This window comes from Hemibagrus wyckioides, linkage group LG26, assembly GCF_019097595.1.
Source record: "Hemibagrus wyckioides isolate EC202008001 linkage group LG26, SWU_Hwy_1.0, whole genome shotgun sequence".
NCBI lineage: Eukaryota > Metazoa > Chordata > Actinopteri > Siluriformes > Bagridae > Hemibagrus > Hemibagrus wyckioides.
This window is the reverse complement of record NC_080735.1, coordinates 5,788,977-5,802,025: the sequence shown is the minus strand read 5'-3', so window position 1 is coordinate 5,802,025 and position 13,049 is coordinate 5,788,977. Positions and strand designations below refer to the sequence as shown.

Sequence of the window (13,049 nt, the reverse complement as noted above, 5' to 3'; positions counted from 1 at the left end):
AGCTCTGGAAAAAAATAAGAGACCACTGCCCAATGCTTTTTTGCAAAAAGAGTGGTATAAAGTTCCCAACAGCAATATGAGAAACTGGTGGAGAGCATGGAGCCAAAACACATGCAAATCGGGGTTATTCCACCAAATACTGATTTCTTAATGTTATTTAGCCAAAGTATTAACACAATTTGTTTACTAATTATTTGCATTTTGTTTTAAATACTGCATGATCTTGGGTTATTTTGATGTGTTGTCATTTCCTTTAAATATACACTCTAAATAACAATAGTTATATTTTAAATTTAGGAGAAATATTGTCAGCAGTTCACAAAAAATTAAACAAAACTGTTCATCTCACCAATACGTGTACCTGTAAGAAAAAAAACATAAGAAACTGATTATTTTGCAGTGGTCTCTTATTTTTTTCCAGAGCTGTATACACACACACACACACACACACATATATATATATATATATATATATATATATATATATATATATATATATATATATATATATATATATATATATATATATATATACACTACCAGTCAAACGTTTGGACACACCTTCTAATTCCATGGTCTTTCCTGATGTTTATTTCTTTCTACATTGTAAAACAATGCTGAAGGCGGACGATATACACAATAATGTCGTTTGAACAGTTGATATTGAGATATGTCTGCTACTGATGCTCTGTAAAGCCTTCATAACGCCTCTAATCTGAGGTGCTGTTAATTGGTGATTTCTGAGGCTGGTAACTCTAAATGATCTTCTCCTCTGCAGCAGAGGTAAGTTTTGGTCTTGCTTTACTGGGATGTTCTTCATGTGATCCAGTTTCATCATGGTGCTTGATGGGTTTTGCAAATGCACTTGACAATACTGTTCTTGCAAGAACTATTCCAGAACACCTGACCTTCGTGTCTTAAAATAACAACTGACTGTTTTTTGTCATTACATATGGATTACTTAAGTCCATGTGTGTTAGATTTAGATTTGAAATCTCCAGTATTGTTCTAGAATGTAGAAAATAAATCCCTAAACAAAAAACATGTAATTAAAAGGTGTGTCCAGACTTTTGACTGGTAGTGTATATATATATATATATATATATAGGAGTTGGACAATGAAACTGAAACACTGTCCAATTCAGTGTTGGAGGTTTCATGGCTAAATCTTCATTGATTGCACATTCCACCAGTAAGAGCAGAGTGTGAAGATTTAATTAGCAGAATAATAGCACAGTTTTGCTTAAAATATTGCAATGCACACAACATTATGGGAGACATATCAGAGTTCAAAAGAGGACAAATTGTTGGTGCATGTCTCGCTGGTGCATCTGTGACTAAGACAGCAAGTCTTTGTGATGTATCAAGAGCCACGGTATCCAGGGTAATGTCAGCATACCACCAAGAAGGACGAACCACATCCAACAGGAGTAACTGTGGACGCAAGAGGAAGCTGTCTGAAAGGGATGTCCGGGTGCTAACCCGGATTGTATCCAAAAAACATAAAACCACAGCTGCCCAACTCACTGCAGAATTAAATGTGCACCTCAACTCTCCTGTTTCCACCAAAACTATCCGTCGGGAGCTCCACAGGGTCAATGTACATGGCCGGGCTGCTATAGCCAAACCTTTGGTCACTCGTGCCAATGCCAAACGTCGGTTTCAATGGTGCCAGCAGCGAAAATCTTGGGCTGTGGACAATGTGAAACATGTATTGTTCTCTGATGAGTCCACCTTCACTGTCTTTCCCACATCCGGGAGAGTTACGGTGTGGAGAAGCCCCAAAGAAGCGTACCACCCAGACTGTTGCATGCCCAGAGTGAAGCATGGGAGTGGATCAGTGATGGTTTGGGCTGCAATATCATGGCATTCCCTAGGCCCAATACTTGTGCTAGATGGGCGCGTCACTGCCAAGGACTACCGGACCATGTGCACCCAATGGTTCAAACATTGTATCCTGAAGGCGGTGCCGTGTATCAGGATGATAATGCACCAATACACACAGCAAGACTGGTGACAGAGTGGTTTGATGAACATGAAAGTGAAGTTGAACATCTCCCATGGCCTGCACAGTCACCAGATCTAAATATTATTGAGGCACTTTGGGGTGTTTTGGAGGAGCGAGTCAGGAAACGTTTTCCTCCACCAGCATCATGTAGTGACCTGGCCACTATTCTGCAAGAAGAATGGCTCAAAATCCCTCTTGCCACTGTGCAGGACTTGTATCTGTCATTCCCAAGATGAATTGATGCTGTATTGGCCGTAAAAGGAGGCCCTACACCATACTAATGAATTATTGTGGTCTAAAACCAGGCATTTCAGTTTCATTGTCCAACCCCTATATATATATATATATATATATATATATATATATATATATATATATATATATATATATATATATATATATAAACACACACACATATATATATGTGTGTGTGTGTGTGTGTGTGTTTATACACATAGTAGGATACAGGATTATATGAACAATAAGTAGATTAATATTTTTTAGGCGAGTCAGTTAAGTTGCACAATATGGCTGTAAGTGAAGAGGCAGGTGGTGGTGGGGAGAGAGCTGCTGAGTTCATTAGTTCATTAAGAAATCCTGAGCCGGGACGACGAAGGTGTTGACTGCTCGCTCTCACCTTTGTAATAAGAGACTGTTTTACCTCTCGCCTCTCATGATGTAACTGTCACCGAATTTGGCTCTAAAAGTGCCCTTCAGAATGAAGCGTCCACGGCCTTTTCGGCCCTAATTAGCAAAGCAAGACATTCAGTGAATGCAGTGAAGGGGCTGTATCTTAGTAAGTATGAAGTCCGTATATTAATCAGCTTCTGTCTATTTGAGGACTACAAAAAGTTTTGGAAATAAATTAAGGGATCTGATCTTGTAGCATTTCTGCTTGGCATTCACATGTACGGAATGAAACAATCACAGGTCATACTTTTTATCCGATGTAGTTAGTTGTTTAGTGTTGTGGTTAGTTTTGCTATTCTCTATGATCTGTATATAAAAAAGACAGTTTTTTTTGTCTGAAACCTTTCAGACTATTACAAAGTGCTGACACTGAATCCATAAAGGTTTCAAACACTACAGCACTTCAAGAATTTCATCATCATCCTTGTGAAGGAGTTGTTACTAGAGCTGATGATGTATAAGAACGATGGCATTAATATAAATATATTAATATAAACCTGTGATTTTGAGGTGCGCTATTACAGGCACTGAATCAGACCATTCTGACCAATCAGAATCCAGCATTCATTACACTACTCAATTTCCGTGTCACTGATGTCGCTTGTTAGTGTAACTAACCACGGATAAACTGCTAAAAGTGCTAAAATGCTAACCGCACTGACACCAGGCTGGAGCAATGTTTTTGTTTGCTTTTCATCAGGGCCCACCGATCTGTAATGTCCTGTGTATGTCCATGCCATTTGTGTGATTTACTATTGTGGAAAATCTTAAATAAGAACAATATACATTTTGTCTTCATTACCTGAAAAGGCCAGTTTTAGACAAATACAACACACACACACACACACACACCATTAGGTCATTACCTTAACAGATCCTATAAACAAAGTAAGGTCTCTTTTTTTTGGTGAAAATACAGAATATTTTTGGTCTCAGCTGTGGGTCTGAAAGGTGTTTCTGTCACTGGGTATATCTTTAAATTTGCTCTTCAGGATGATATGTGCTTGGCCTTTTCATTCTTCATTAGCCAAATGAGCCATCTGGCTACTTGCAGGCTGGCACACGTTCAGCAGGTGTGAAGAGAAAAGGTGTGAAAGGGGAAAAAAACAGAAAAGGACCTAATATTGAGCTCTGAGGAACACTGTACATGCAAAATTAACTTCAAGTAAACATGCTAAGCACATTGTGGTGCATTTGAAATATGTATTAGTCATCTCATTATTAATAAACAAATCAAATGCCTGGCCACAGGTGTTGAATGTATGTTCAGCTTTATGGCTGCTGGTTTATTCTTGTACACTTATGTACATGTACAGGATATAAGATTCCATGCACATGTGCTTTCCTAGTGCTAAGATTGGCTGGTCTCACTTCAGTAAGTGGAAAAACAAAGTAAACGAGCAAAGACATTTCGAAATAATGGTTCAAGCATCTCTCTCTACAGGGAAATGTCTGGGAAAAAGTCATTTTCTCCCTCCTGCCGACATTCATGGCTGGAAAGGAAGATAATATTGCAGTTATGTTTTGAAACCAAAAAAAAAAAAAAGAGTTGCTTAGTGGGGCTACCAAATTCACTCCAGAAACTTCGTACTCAAATCTTTCACAAGCCTCTCGCCTTCTATCAGAGGCCTGCTGGGAGTTTAGAGTTGGAGAGTATGGTACAGTATTACTGCTACTACAATAATGTGATATTATTCTCCAGTTCATCGGTGAGTAATGGAAGGCAAAGGTGATCTCACAGACACTTGATTTTCTTGTGGGTGGTCTGGTTGTTATAAATTATGTTTCCCCTCCTATGGACCTCCAACCAGAGACCTGCTGGGAGTTCAAAGGGATGGAGTAGTATCTTTGTTGTTCCTTAGATTGCACTTTTACTGACTAAGGTCACTGATCTCATTCCTGCAATCTGTTGGAGTCAGTCTTTCAACATGTGGGTCACGATCCCAAGTGCTTGCATCACCACTGGGACAATGCTGTGTTTAACTTTCACTGCTATCTCTACTTCCTATATCTGTCCCTGATGTTTCTGAGTTAGAAAAGCAATCAAAGCTGTTCCAGATCTGAACATTCCTTAGTTAGATCTTAGCTTGTTTTTTTTCCAACCAGTATTCTCATTTAGTAATTCGTGTTTTGTGCTGATCGTCCCATGCATCATTAATCTACCGTGGTTCTAGTATGTCAAGGCCTGGAACGGAAACCTGCAAGATGGCAGTTCCTAGGGGGTCAAGATGGTCATGGTTTGGAATATCTGGTTTGTCATCCAGGACACTTTTCTAGGCACCTAATCTCTTCCCTTCCAGCTCTTTAGTGCAACAAGGAATTGATTCATTTGCCTCTAAAAAAAATGGGTAAACCTTGATCATATGATGCCTGGATTATTAGATCTGTTGGGGAACAATTACTGTTTCCCAGAAGTGACTGGCCATCTGATACTTACATTTTAACAGCAGATCCTCCATTGCTCAAAGTTGGCAAACATAGATGCCTCCAGCAGTACCCCAAATCTTTTACCCTTTCACATCCCATACCCTTTCCCCTTCAGTGAATTGTCTTTTTGCAGACTGATGCTATTTCCTTTTGGTCTGACTGCTGCTTTAGCTGAAGCAGCAGAAAAAAAAACAATCTGCATTCACTATTCCACTTTATTTGACCAGGTGTCTTACAGTGTTGGCTGGACCAGGTGACCAGTGTTGGCTGGAACTTGCCTCCAAATACATGACAGACCTGTCACTTAGATTCACATAAATTTAGACATCAGTATCCATGTACTTTGTTCCAGCTCTGCTGAACGTGTCAATCAAAAATCTTACATTTAGCCATCGAAATATTCTACTCCATGAGGTGATTTTGTGTCAAAACATTTATGGCACATAGTTTACTGTAATGTTTTATACCTTTCTGTTGTGAGAAAGCCACAACACTTACCTACAAAGCCATTTCTCAAAATGTGTTCTCATGGTTCAAGTGTTGACTGTTGAACAAGATGATTTTAGTAGATTACTATTATTTATCAGGTCCAAACTGTCCGCTGAATTTTCGGCTGCAAGCTCTGAATTTCATTTGCCCGTTTTCTAGAGGTCTTTTGAAAATCCTATTTCGCGAGCCGAAAATATCCTGGTCGAAACAGAACAATGATTTTCTAGCAAAGTGTGTTAGCCAGGCCATTTTCAAATCACACCATCGTTGATAAACTACCATGTCGATGTCAAACGTACCACAGAAAAGAGGAAAGCATGGGAGCAAAAGCATTTTTAAATTGCCCGCTAAGGTGTGTATTTAAAAGTAATTTGGTATCATTTATCTATCAGATTTAATGATCACCTGCATTCATTTCAATAGAGCCATGGAGTAGAGTTTCAACAGAACCATCAGGAGACATCATATATTTAATGTCCTCATGTAAAAGAAGCTGGAGTCGGTCTGGGGAATTCTTATTTCATTTCATTCTTAATTCATGCCTGATTTGATGGCTATTCAGTTATTTAAATTCCAAACATATAAAGGACTGATTTATGACATAGCTTCAAATAATAAAAAGCATGAGGGCTTGGGGGAGTACTGAAATAGTTTTGTGGTTGTCAAAATAATACAAGAAGCAAGTCACAAATCATTAGCGCTTTTTCGATTAGGTCAAGAAACTGTTTTTTGATGTCCCATATAATTCACACATAAAAGGAATGTACTAAAAAGCCAACAAGACATGATGGAAAAGGTCAGCATGTCGGGAACATAAAATAAAATGATCTTGTAGGTTTTCTAGAAAGTGTTAGCATTAGACTTGTTAACTATGGGCAGGATTTATGAAGAGATTCTGTTTGCTTGTAAGCAGGCCTCAATTCGAGGAAAGATGGAAGATACCATTACCCAGCGGAAATAATCGGGCAGGGAGGTCAGAAATGTGTCATATAAAATGGAGAGCGGATCAATGAAGTTAAAGTGTCGTCTCAGGACAGGAGCGATCGAAACCCTTCGACAGTCTCTCAACTCCATTAGCGGGATCCATAGCAATCCGGCAGATCATTACTGCTAATCAGGTGTGTGTGAGAGTGAGATCACCTTCGGCCGTCATTACACACCTTCTGCTGATGAAGTGAAGAGTCATATTATATTAACATCATCTCCTGACACGGGCTTTTAATTAGCACTAACGCTGCTAAAGGACCCTCCTCCATTTCCTATGATCGATAGCTAACGTTTCTGCTAACGACTTGCTGGCGCCCTTTAGCTCCGCCATACGCTCCTGAGCTGAACACACACCTAAAATGCGCTCCATTGTAATTAATGAGTTTATCCATCGGTAGCTTAGTTAGTTAACAAATTAGTCAGTTAGTTAACCAAGTTACGCTGTTCTTCAATGATTATAAAGATGTTGTTCTCTAGAGTGTGGTCAAGATAGTAGCTTTGGCTTTAAATGACACTTTCAATCATCTGAAACTAGCATTTTTAGCATAAACTGTACATTTCAATGACGCAAAAAAGTGATTAGCGGGGATTTCTTCTGAGCTTTTTTTCGTTTGGTTATTTCCTTCAGAAACAGAACTTGAGTGTAAATCACATTACGGCTAATCAAAGCTAATCATATTTAGAAGCTTATTCTGTTCAAACAAACAAGGCACTAGAGAGAAGACATTCATTTCAGGAGATAAGAAATCCAGAACGAGCCGTATTCAAACGCATGAGGTCAATTAAAGGTCACCCTTTTTTTTGTTTGAAAGCAGATACGCTAACATCATGCGCAGAGATAACAACATGCAAATCCAATTCAAAATATTTATGCTCCGCTCGTGCGGATCCAGCGACAAGGCCTCTGGGTCGCTTCCATAAATAATTGGAAGAATAAATAAATAAATGGGGCGTGAGCTTCTCCTGGAGTGTACTGTGATTAATGCACACGAAAGCCGGAGGGCCGCAACGGATATTAAGCAGATTAAAGCGTGTCCGTCTTCATTGCCCTCGACGATTGAGATACAAATGGTGTCTTTTGCTGTTTAATAAAAGCAGTGTTCGGAGTTGATTCTTCTGTATAAATCACTCTGAAGTAAATTAGAGCGTGTTTATAAAGACACTGAGTTTAGCTGAACTCTTGTGAGGGCAAGACTTGTGGTGGGATGATAAGTCTGCAAACTCTTCTCCTCACTTTAACCCTAGCCCTTATCATAACCCTCACCTCAAGGCAAGACATTAGCGTTAATTTGAGTAAGTTTTCCACTGATATTCTTAAAATTACATTTTGCTTTAGCACTTTTCAAAATGTATTAATAAACCAAATTATGACCAATTAGAAAAACTGGACTGGGTTTAAGGTTTAAGACTGAATTTATCTGTTAGCAAGGCTCAGTGGGTCACCAGCTGGGAGAAAATCTGAATCCAGTATCCTGAGAAGCCACAAATCGAGTTTAGCCATGCTGTATGGAGCAAGAGGAACTGAGGTGCTTGACATAAGTGGGGGGCGTGGCCAGGTTTGATGATGAAAAAGCGGCACAAAAGGAGGAGAGAAGAACCTTAGTGTAACATGATGATGTCGCCTTTTGGTGACCCGTGACACCAGAAAAAGGGAAGGCGATTAATCAGAAGCGAGTGTCCGAGAGATAAATGATAGCAGGACGGAAAGAGCGGCTGGAGAGATTGATTTAGAGACACTCGGGTCGGAGAACAGGGGAGATGGAGACCAGACGGGTCGTTTTTATCTATAAATAATCACCATTAGTTTACATGACATTTATTCATCCGTTAGAAGGGAAAAAAATCTGGAATAAAACACATTTTTATATCCACTGGAGGATTCGAGTCCATTTGTTTTATAGATCGTATTTATGTGTGATATTTTAGAATATAATATGAGAAGTAGGTGAAGGTGTCTGAGATCATAGCTGTACCTCAATCATAGTAGAGTTACAGTGAATTAACCCAGCCAACCAACCATCCATCCATCCATTCATTCATCCATCCATGCAGTCATCCAAGATTCAATCATCAATCTGTCCATCCACTCTCTACTTGTCCATTTAACCATCCACTGATCTATCTATCTACCAATCTGCCTAGCTAGCCATCCATCTATCCATGCATCTAAGCCATAAGTCCATCCATTAACCCATTCATCCACTGATCTGTCCAGCCACCCATGCAACCATCCATCAAGTCAATAGCCATCCATCCATCCATCCATCCATCCTTGCGGTCATCCAAGATTCAATCATCAATCTGTCCATCTAACCATCCACTGATCTACCCAATCAACCATCTGTATTAACCCATCCATCCATCCATCCATCCATCCATCCACCTATCCATCACTACAGCCATCAACTGATCTCATCATTCATCATTCACTACTGCATATATCCATTCATCTGCCCATCCACCCACCCACCCATCCATATATTTGTGGATCCATCCACCCATCCATCTACCCACCCATCCATATATTTGTGGATCCAACCAATCACCCATCCATCAATTTAAGGATCTTTCAATCCACTTATTTGACCATCCATCTATCCAGCAATCAACAGCCATCCATCAGGACAATTCTCCATCCATTCCTCTACCTATTCATACACACATAAATCCACATGACAATCCATCTGTCCATCATCCCATCATCCCATCCAGCCTCTATCTAGACAGCTTGCTCAGTCCCATGGTGCACTGGGTATTTTTGTGTAAATATTGGATGAATTTTCAGCAAGAAACATTTGTGCAGTACTTGCCCTAATAGAACCTTCAATAAACTTGTCTTTGTGAATCCCAACACTGTTGGTCCCATAATGTAATGAGGAAAATGTACATCTTCCTTTTCCTTTGATCTTTCTCCCTCTTGCTGCTTCTACATTTCAACATTAATGTAAAAGTTTATCCTAGAAAGGAAACCAAGGCTCTGCTGCATTATGGCGGCATTCAAACTCTGTGAACTGCTTGAAATTGAATTCATGCTAATCATATTCACGCTATTATTATATCCAGACAAACAGGGTGAAGATGGTCATTGTTGGATGCAGGAAATGCACAAAAATCTAACTGAATGAATTTGGATGGTAGACTGTTAGTTAATGGAATAATTAGCAGCTAGCATATGAAATACCGAAGCTCTAAATGACTGATATTGTAATTACATTAACTAGTCATCTGCATTGTGGATGATGTTAGTACTCACATTTAGGTGTTTTAATGCTCGGGGTTCCTGCAGGTCTGTCTCCAGACCCCCAGCAGCCATCTTCATCATCACATTGTCCACTAAACACCAAGTCTGTGTCTCCACTGCCCATCTCGATCTGGTCCAGAGTGCCCAATTTAGGGATAAATCGTCCCTGCAGGCGCTGCCACAAAGACAAGTGCTTTTAAATATACACAAATTATACAAATATTCCATAAACAAATGTGTTTTGTCTATTCTTTGTCTTAACTTTAGCTGCTAACTTGCATGCTGAACCTATCCACAATTTGTCCTTCTATGAAACTACTAGCTATAGTTAGCTTTTGTAGTGCTGATTAGCCATAATTAACTATAAACAGAATGCAGGACTTGCACTGAGGTTTCATTTGAATTGACTGGCAGGTGAAACACCACACTATAAAAATGAGAGGAGATTTCTCAGTCAAATGAAACTGAGACTGTCCTTGTGCTTGTCTGAGGTGTGAGAAAAGATGCTACTGAGATAAGTGTTGACTGTTTTAGCTAACAGATTGCCAAGTCCTTGATGTCACACCCTGTCAGGCTTTTCCATAGTGAGACAGGTTTTTCCACAGGGCCATCATGCTTATGTGAAATAAACTGATCTTAAATTGCTGAAAGCTAGCTAGCTTGATATTGCCTATGCTAACTAAGCTGTCCTGAGAAATTTAGGTTTAGGTTTATGACAATTATCTACAGCATGTGTGTGTGTGTGTGTGTGTGTGAACAATAAGCAGTTAGCTGCTCAAAAGCTTTCTGATGTAATGATACATATTTTAAATGGAGAATGAATGTCAGGAAAAAAAAATCAGGAGTGCTAACATGATGTTTAGTTATACAACATGTTTGTAAAGCGCACATAAATGAATGTTGGGGTTGGGTCATTGTTTTTATTGGATCTGCTGTTTTGCTAGTTGTTTAGCTAGGTAAGTATTAAGCACAACTAGCTAAAATGCAATGCAGTAATCAGTATGCATGGTTAGTGAGCTAATAACGGCTCAATAAAAAGTATTACATAGAAATAGAAAGATATATTATGTTTATGTAAGAGATCATTGAGTGTGTTAGCTAAATATACATGCTAGCATGAATTAGCTACTTTCGCTGTATAAAATGAAGTACTAAGTGTACTTCTAGCCCATGGCTACGTCCCAAATCCGTTTATTTCCCTCTCTTTGTACACGTCCTTCACAATAAAGCTGAAGTGTTCATCGCCCGCGGGAGCAGAAGAGAAAAATGAGAAAAAGGCCATGATGAAGCATTCCTCTCCGGCCTCGAGCGGCGTACGTTATTCTCAATCACACCTGCACACACACATACACACACTCTCACACACACACTTTAAAACAGATTGGTTTGTGTTTGAGCACGGCCGAGGCCCAGAGGGACGGAGGGATTTATCTCCTCTGCTGGACGAAAGACCCATCCTCTCTCTTTCTTATTGCTCCGGCCATCTCTTCATTCTCTGAATGGCGTATTTATTTTAGCTTCCTCCTCTGAATGAGAATCGGTACGGCTGCTTCCCACGCTTTTATTGCCTCATTGTCTTTAGACAATTTCTAATGCATGCGATACACCTGCAACACCCTGAGGCCAAAGCTGCCCTACCTAATATTTAGAGATATTCGTTTTTTTACTTTGTTTTTTCTTTTTTTTTAATGGAAAAGGTCAACTATTTATTTTCTAATATTGCAGTACCTTTTCCATAAAAAGAAAGACTACTAAAAAAAATGTCCATCAGTGCCCTCTAGTGGATATTCATCATTTAATTGATCAGATTTTGGGGGAAAAACTGGCTGCTGTGGTGAGGCGATGGCACTCCTGAAGAGATGCTAAGGTAAAGGCTAGCTGAATCAGTGTTATTTGTTCCATATTTAAAGTGCTATTTTAGATTCCAAGCAGCTAATAACAGCCTTTCAGCTATATAGCTATCTGATTAGCCTTAAAGAGTTAGCTAAACAAACTTTTGTTCATGTAGCGTTCACAAAACGCTTGATTTCTTCTTGGTGAGCTTAAAGTCTTTACACTTTCACTAATAAAGACTTTTTTGGGGGCATCTTTATGAGATAAGCTTCCTGGATTGTAGCTGAAAAAAAATAAAACAAGCAGGATTATCATTCTGAAAACTAATGACTACTTCTGAGATAAGTGATAAAAAGCTGCTTTCAAAAATACAAAAAAAAAAAAAGACAAAGCTAGTTAGCGTAAACTGTATGCAGATAGCATTCGTTAGCTAGGAAGCTAACTGTCTTCTCCAGTGTGGGACAAGTTTAAAAGTTGTACTGCATGTAGCTCTTTGTACGTAAACTTTAAATAAAGCCAATGCAGAGTAGCTGTTAATGAAGCTTTGTCTGATTAAACGGACATCTCCCTTTCCATCTTGGCTGAACGACGACAGATGCTACATTAGCTCGTAGCAATTAGCAGAAACTCCAAAGTCACCACAAGTGTGTCACGTCCTTTAAAAACCGTCCATCTGTTGCCACGTGTCCATTAAGGCTGTATAAGCGTGTGGATCAGCCGTAAAATAGACAGAATAAATGCTAAAATACGGCATTAAATATTAAATAAAACGATGCGCCTCAGATGGTCTGAATGCTTTATGGTTCTTTGCGAAGGATAGTTCAAATAAACGGTGAGAGAGTTGCTCTTCACTCGGAGATAAATGAAATAAAAGGCGAGCGAATATAATGATCCAGTCAATTGAACTCACTCTGCACTCGCGGCTCAAAGCTGTAAAATCCCAGAGAATCACATAAAATTGTTCAAATATCGCTTTTATTCATCACACACCACAGACGGCTGACTGACTTGCATGTTTTCACAGTTTGTCTCAAGTCACGATGTCTGCTTTTATTGCTTCCTTTCAAGTTAAAACATCCAGAGAAGCAACTAACTGCCGTTTTTGTTTTAGCTTGTTAGCATAAAATGTGTGCAGCACGCTGTAAGTTCTGTCAGCAGTTAATGTAAAAACAAACAAAATGTCAACGCTATGACAATGTAGAGTGGCTAGAAATGAGAATAAGAAATTGTCTAATAAAATTAAGCAAGCTTATGGGAAAATAAGTTCTTAAAAACTAGCGCTACATGTTTACATGTACATGGAAATTAAGCATAATGAGTCGGCTAATAAAAATTATAATAACCTATAATAATCACCTAGCTACTAGGCTAATT

The 13,049-nt window shown here is 39.1% G+C and overlaps 1 protein-coding gene across 2 annotated transcripts in view; it reads right to left on the bottom strand.

Annotated features, from left to right (window-relative positions):
* Nucleotides 1–13,049, bottom strand: part of gpc5a (glypican 5a) — an 87,848-nt gene that overhangs the window by 16,521 nt on the left and 58,278 nt on the right. For both annotated transcript variants that reach the window (XM_058380972.1, XM_058380970.1), the window contains exon 8: nt 9,855–10,017. In XM_058380972.1, coding sequence (XP_058236955.1) covers nt 9,855–10,017 — 163 coding nt within the window. The remainder of the gene's footprint in view (nt 1–9,854; nt 10,018–13,049) is intronic.